At 57.4% G+C, this 6,016-nt stretch overlaps 1 protein-coding gene across 1 annotated transcript; it reads right to left on the bottom strand.

Annotated features, from left to right (window-relative positions):
* Nucleotides 1–266: 266 nt before the first annotated feature.
* On the bottom strand, nucleotides 267–4,670 carry LOC138812196 (protein phosphatase 1 regulatory subunit 14A). Its single transcript, XM_070000203.1, has 4 exons — nucleotides 4,406–4,670; nucleotides 2,117–2,197; nucleotides 1,588–1,620; nucleotides 267–466 (listed from the first exon to the last, which is right to left on the bottom strand). The coding sequence occupies exons 1-4, from the start codon at nucleotides 4,604–4,606 to the stop codon at nucleotides 338–340; spliced, it is 444 nt and encodes a 147-aa protein (XP_069856304.1). The 5' UTR covers nucleotides 4,607–4,670; the 3' UTR covers nucleotides 267–337.
* Between the last annotated feature and the right edge of the window lie 1,346 nt (nucleotides 4,671–6,016).

A 6,016-nucleotide genomic window follows, 5' to 3' on the forward strand; every position in this document is an offset into this window, starting at 1 on the left:
TCACGGGGCGGGCCGGCCAAGAATGGGCCTGGGTGTGGGGGAGGTGGGGACAGGATGTGAGTCCCCAGAGCCCTGGGGTCAGCAGGGCCTGTTCTCATGCTCTCTGGCCAGGGAGGAGCGATCGTCCATCTGGCAGGACCAGCTGTGGGCGCTGGGGTGTGAGGAGCGGGGAGCTGGACAGTGGGCGTTGGGGGAGGGGGTGTGGAGAGGCCCAGGGAACCGGGAGAGCAAGGCCGGGCGCGCAGAGATGTTACAGAACCATGAACTACAACGTATAAACAAGCCGGGCGTGTTAGGGAGGGAGGCCAAGTGGAAGGGTCACAGAATCAAGATGGGGTCACGGAGGGGCTGTCCTGGCCCGGTCCTGGCGGGGACTCAGGCTGCCTTCGTCGGAGGGGCTGGGCTGGCGGAGGCCTGGCTGTTTGTGGAGGCCCTGGAGCTTGGTCAGTAGCTCCTGGATGAAATCCTGGGGGAACAGGAAGAAGTTTAAGAACGCAGGAGTGGGCCTTGCATACCCTCCTGCAGCCTGAACAGTGGGAGGAGGGAGGAGGTGTAGAGGTAGGCAGGGATGGGGGCAGGGAGGAGAAAGAGAGAGATGAGGAAACAGAAATTAGAAAGATTCTCGGGGTAAGAGAGAGGAGGACAGAGGGAAAGACACTGGAAGACGCTAAGCCTATCATTGCAGGAGGCAGAGGCAGGAGGATCGTAAGTTTGAGGCCAGCCTGGGCTACCTACGTAGGGAGACCCTGTTCCAGGGTGAGAGACAGATGGCGAATGAGGTGGAGCAAGGTAGAGAAAACAGACACAGCTGTGGGGCCAGAGACAGGGAGAGAGAGGCAGGAGCGGAGAGACTCAGAGAGAGAGAGAGAGAGAGACACGTGGAGACAGCTCTCAGGCCAAGAAGTGATCAGGAGGTTCCCCAGAGACAGAGGCCCGAGAGACAGAGGCCTGAGAGACAGAGGCCTGAGAGAGATGGAGGCCAGAGAGAGGGTTCCAGGGAATGGGATGTGGTGACGTTCGTCCCGCGGGCAGCCCAGAGCTGGTTGGAGAAACATGAATATTTTTCCCTTTTAAAGCAGGGAAGGAAGTGGGTGGAGTTGGGCTACTAAGCAAGCACCAAAGCCTGGAGGATGGGGCGCCCCTCAGGGGGTGTGGCAGGGAGTTAGGGTGTGATGGAGGCAGAGAGAGACTGAGCCCTCAGACAGCAGCCTGACACAGCAGGGCAGAGGCCAGAATGGAGACGCATGGGGGGGGGGGGGTGGCTCCAGGAAACTGCTTGTGGAGTTTAGGAGACAGATGGAGGAGGAGGAGGGGGGGGAGGGGGAGGAGGAGGAAGAGGAGGAGGGGGAGGGGGAGGAGGAGGGAGAGGAGGAGGAGTGGGAGGAGGAGGGAGAGGAGGAGGGGGAGGGGAGGGGGAGGAGGAGGGGGAGGAGGAGGAGGAGGAGGAGGAGGAGGAGGAGGAGGAGGAAGAGTTTCCCAGAATGCTGTTGGCCTATTCTACCCCCCTCATCCCCCATGGCCAGCCTTCTCTTCTCCCTTTGGGGTACAGGGAGCAGACAAGACATAGAACAAGGGAAGGAAACTCACCTCTGTGGGGCTCATACATGACTGGAGGAGTCTCTAAACAGCCCCCCCAAAACAAAACAAAACAACAACAACATAGTCAATGACAATTACTGATTCTGCTTACGCCCCTCCCCTTTTGCAGGACAGCCAGACTAATGGCAGTTAGATCCTAGGGTGGACTTCCCACCTGGCTTCAAAGGAAGAATATAGCTTGAGGGCCCTTTGGGGTGATCAGGGACAGGGCTCAGCCATCGGGGAGAGGTCAGGGGAGGAGAAAGCTCGCAGAGCTGGGGGTGTGGGGGAGGAGACAGAGCAGCCAGGTTTCCTGGGTTTGGCCCCTAGCTCCGCTGTGCTGTGTGACCCTGGGTAAATCATTCCACCTCTCTGAAGCCTCATTTTCCTTAACTGGCAAATGGGAGATGATCATACTTCAAAGAATTAATGTGTGTGGAGTGGTTGGGTGTGAAGTATTTGGTTCGGTGTCCATGTCAGCTGTGGCTAGTCTTCTCAGAGCAGTGAAAAATGGGGGCACCCCCACTCACACACCTACCTGGATTTTCTGGCGTCTCTCCTCCTCGCTTTCCAATTCCAACAATTCATCAATGTTGACTTCATCTGGCATGTCTGCTTCCTAAAGCCACGGACACCAGGGTTGGTGACAGTCCCCTTCCTCTCCCGCCCCCCTCCCAGCCCCCAGGGCTCAGCTGGTGGCAGTCAGGGACAGCTCCAGCAGGGAGAAGGGACATCTGGGCCCTGGGGGAGGGGTGACAGATGGGTTGATGAGAACTGAGGGGTGGGGGTGGGGGGCAGTACTAGCTTGCCTGTGCCCTGGAGCCCAGGAGCCCCGGGGCTGGCACAGGTCATTCTCCATTGGCTTTAGTCCCCACAGTGGAAAAACAGGCCCAGTTGAGTCCAGGAACATTTTCTGGGATTCAGGAGAGGGGCTGGCTCCTGCCCTTTCAAGGCAAAGTTGTAGCAGTAGGTGGGGGCGGGAGGGCCCCTTCCCCCAGGGGACAGGCGCGGGGAGCTGGGCTCAAGGCCAGCCAGCCATCGGGTCCAAGTACAAGTGGGTGGATCTAGGGAGGGGACCACCAGTGCCCCCCCCCTTGCCTCGTGGCGGGAGGGTGACAAACTCAGGGTCTATCTTTGAGCTGCCCAGGAAGGCAGGGGAGAGCTCTGAGTTTGACCTCATGATGCAAAGGACAGCTGGCTCAGGACCTCTGTCTGGGACAGGACCCAGCTGTCCTGGAGGAAGAGGTCCCTGGGGCCATAACCTATTGTCCCCAACCCCAAATCCTGCTGTCTGGCTGGGTGTGGGTGGAATGGAGTTGGGGAGTCACATGCTACCCTGAGTGGGCTTGAGCCAGAGCCTGGGGCCTAGGGTTCAGGGCTGGCTCAGGAATGCCTAGCATGGGGCGTAGTTTCTGACCGGGGCCCATGGTGCTCTGAGGAGTGGACAGTAATGTCTCATGGCCAGACACCCAGGCCCAGCTGGGACACCTCTTGTGTGTCAGAGGGGCACCTCCCAAGGTGTCACCTAGAATCAGAGAGCAGTTGTCCACCTGAAAGCGACACCTCTGTCACTGTGAGGACCTGGCCTTCTCACACTGTGTGCAGCTGCGCAGGCTCTGTGAGGCTTGTATGTGTGTGTCTGTGTGTCTGTGTGTCTGTCTGTGTTCCACAGAGCATGTATATTATACAAAGTGTGACTTCTAGTAAGGATGCGAATCCAGACATGTTAGTCTCCCTGCACCCTGCCTCCCCACGTATGTCATGGTCCACAAGCCCAAGGCCAGTTTCAACATGTGAAGTCCTTGGGTACCTACAGGTGATGCGATTTCATGTCTCTGAGTAGCTGTGATTTCTGTTGATTCGTGTGCCTGAGTGGCCATGACATCTGTCACGAGATTGGTGGGTAGTCATTTATTTTTCCTTTAGAAAATAATAAGGAATAGTCAGGCACTGGTGGCTCACGCCTATAATTCTTGCTACTTAGGAGGCTGAGATCTGAGGATCTCGGTTTGAAGTCAGCTTGGGCAGGAAAGTCCAGGAGACTCTTATCTCCAGTTAACCAGCAAAAGCCAGAAGTGGAGCTGTGACTCAAGTGATAAACAGCCTTGAGTAAAAACAAAGCTCAGGGACAGTGCCAAGGCCTTAAGTTCAAGCCCCAGGAGAGTCACACACACATACACACACAACACACACACACGAATGAGGAATGAATTTGATCAAAGTACATTATATGCATGATGTATGAGAATATCACAATGAAACCCTTTATATACTTAGCATACATTAATTAAAAGAATAAAGATGGGCAGATGTAACCTGGGCTGCTTTGTGTCCCCGGCTGGGTACTGCTGTGTGGATTGTCAGTGAGTTCACCCCCCCAGGTGAATCTTGATGCGGATCTCCGGACAGCTGCTGCTCAGGTTGTTTTGTATGAATCATAGTTGTGATGGACATGTGTCCACGACTGTGACAGGGCCGTGCTGGTTCTCTAGATATCTACAAGTGGCGTGACTTTGTGAGTTTGCCTGCAGCTGGGTCTGTCTGTGGAAACACCCGTGGCCAGGCTGTGCAGCTCAGTGCCCGTCTCCCTGTCGCACATCTACAGCCTTTGAGAGACCCCTCTACTCAGAGATGGTGGCTCTGCCTCCTTCCTGGGCGGTGTCTGGGGGATCCCAGGGGGCCTGTGTCACTTTCTCTGTGCCCACCGACAGCCCCAGGGCGCAGCGGGCCGGGCCGTCCTGGGCACCCCGGGCTGCCGGCAGGCGCGGGGTCTGCGCCCCAGCCCGGCCCGCCTCCCTCCTGCGGGCCGCGACCCTCCGCGTCTCACCCGGCCGCGGTACAGCTCCTCCAGGCGTCCGTCGATCCACTTCTCCACGTCCAGCCGCCGCTGCAGCTCCCTCCGGTCGTACTTGACGGTGACTCGCGCGTGGCGTTTCTGCAGCCCTCCGGGGCTGCCCCCGGGGCTCCGGGCCCGCGACGGGGACTGCAGCTTGCTCAGCACGCGCTTGCCCAGACGCTGGGCGGCCATCCCGCAGCCTCCGGCCCGCAGCCTCCGGCCCGCAGCCTCCCGCCTGCCGCGCTGAGCGCCGCCGCCCGGAGCCCCGGCCTCTTAGGGGCAGGGGGCGGGGCCGGAGGGGGCGGGGCCCGAGCTCCAGGGGGCCGGCCCCGCCCCCTCCGGACCCCAATGGCTCCCCCCACCGCACACACACCTGCGGGGGAGTGCCCAAATCCAGGCGCTAGCTTAGAACTCGTAATCTGAGAACCTCCAGGTTCAGGTAGGGATAAGGGGGTCCCAGCCCCAGGGGGGCCCCCCCCATAGCATCCTAGCATCCTAGGGGCGGGGTCCCAGGACAAGCTCGCCTGGACCAGCCTGCCGGTGCCCTCTGGTGGCTGTGAGCGGGAAGTGCAGGAGCCCTCGGGCAGCCTTGGCTGCACGAGGTCAAATTTTAGATATGCTGGGGCATCTTTTTGTTTTGTGCCAGTTCTAGAGCTAGAACTCAGGGCCTGGGAGCTGTTCTTGAGCTTTTGTGCTCAAGGTGAGCACTCTACCACTTGAGCCACAGCTCTACGTTTGTCTTTTTTTTGGAGTAGTTACTTGGAGATAAGAGTCTCACAGACTTTCCTGCTCAGGCTGGCTTCGAACCGCGATCCTCATATGTCGTGAGTAGCTAGGATTACAGGCATGAGAAGGGTGTCAACTAAGCATGTTAGTTACTAAGTCAAGTGCATCTTGACCAACGATTATTTGTTTTGGAATCCTCAGCCTTAAGCACGCCAGGCAAGCTCTCTATCACTGAGCTATACTCTGATTTCTGAAACATGATTTCCTCGCTCATTCATTTATTCATTCACTCATTCATTCACCGCCCATTCATCCATCCAACACCCACCCAGTCTTCCTGCCTCTTCATTCCCACCTAACGAGAAAGGAGCTTTCTTTTTTGAGAGAGGCTGGCTTCTCCTCAGCCACCCCACGTAGGTACTACAGGTGTGCACTACTGTGTCTGTTGCCACTTAGTCTACTTTATGTAAAGAATTGTTGCTGATCTGTACAAGTTAAAGTGTTTAGGAGAGCCAGGCACTTAGTGGCTCACGCCCATAATCCTAGCTATTCAGGAGGATGAGATCTGATGATCGCGGTTCAAAGCCAGCCCATGCAGGAAAAGTCCTGAGACTCTTATCTCCCATTAAACACCAGAAAACTGGAAGTGGCGTTGTGGTTCAAAGCGGTAGAGTGCTGGCTTTGAGCTGAAGAGCTAAGGGACAGTGCCCAGGCCCAGAGTTCAAGCCCCACGAACAACAACAGCAACAAAAAGTGTTTAGAAGGCGAAGCCAACGCGCATCATGCCCCTTTCTTGTTCAAGAGGCGAGCCCAAGCAAACAGAGCAGCCACCGCTCAGGTGCCGGCTGCTCCGCGCACGCGCTGTGTCTCAGTGCC

The sequence above is a fragment of the Dipodomys merriami genome, unplaced genomic scaffold (assembly GCF_024711535.1).
Source record: "Dipodomys merriami isolate MVZ:Mamm:240054 unplaced genomic scaffold, mDipMer1.0.p SCAF_106, whole genome shotgun sequence".
In the NCBI taxonomy this organism is placed as follows: Eukaryota; Metazoa; Chordata; class Mammalia; order Rodentia; family Heteromyidae; genus Dipodomys; species Dipodomys merriami.

Coding starts and splice junctions, on each gene's coding strand:
- LOC138812196 (XM_070000203.1), bottom strand. CDS start 4,606: ATGGCCGCCCAGCGTCTGGGCAAGCGCGTGCTGAGCAAGCTGCAGTCC. Junction 2,198..4,405: donor AGGAGCTGTACCGCGGCCGG/GTGAGACGCGGA, acceptor CCGTGGCTTTAG/GAAGCAGACATGCCAGATGA. Junction 467..1,587: donor CATGTATGAGCCCCACAGAG/GTGAGTTTCCTT, acceptor CTGTTCCCCCAG/GATTTCATCCAGGAGCTACT.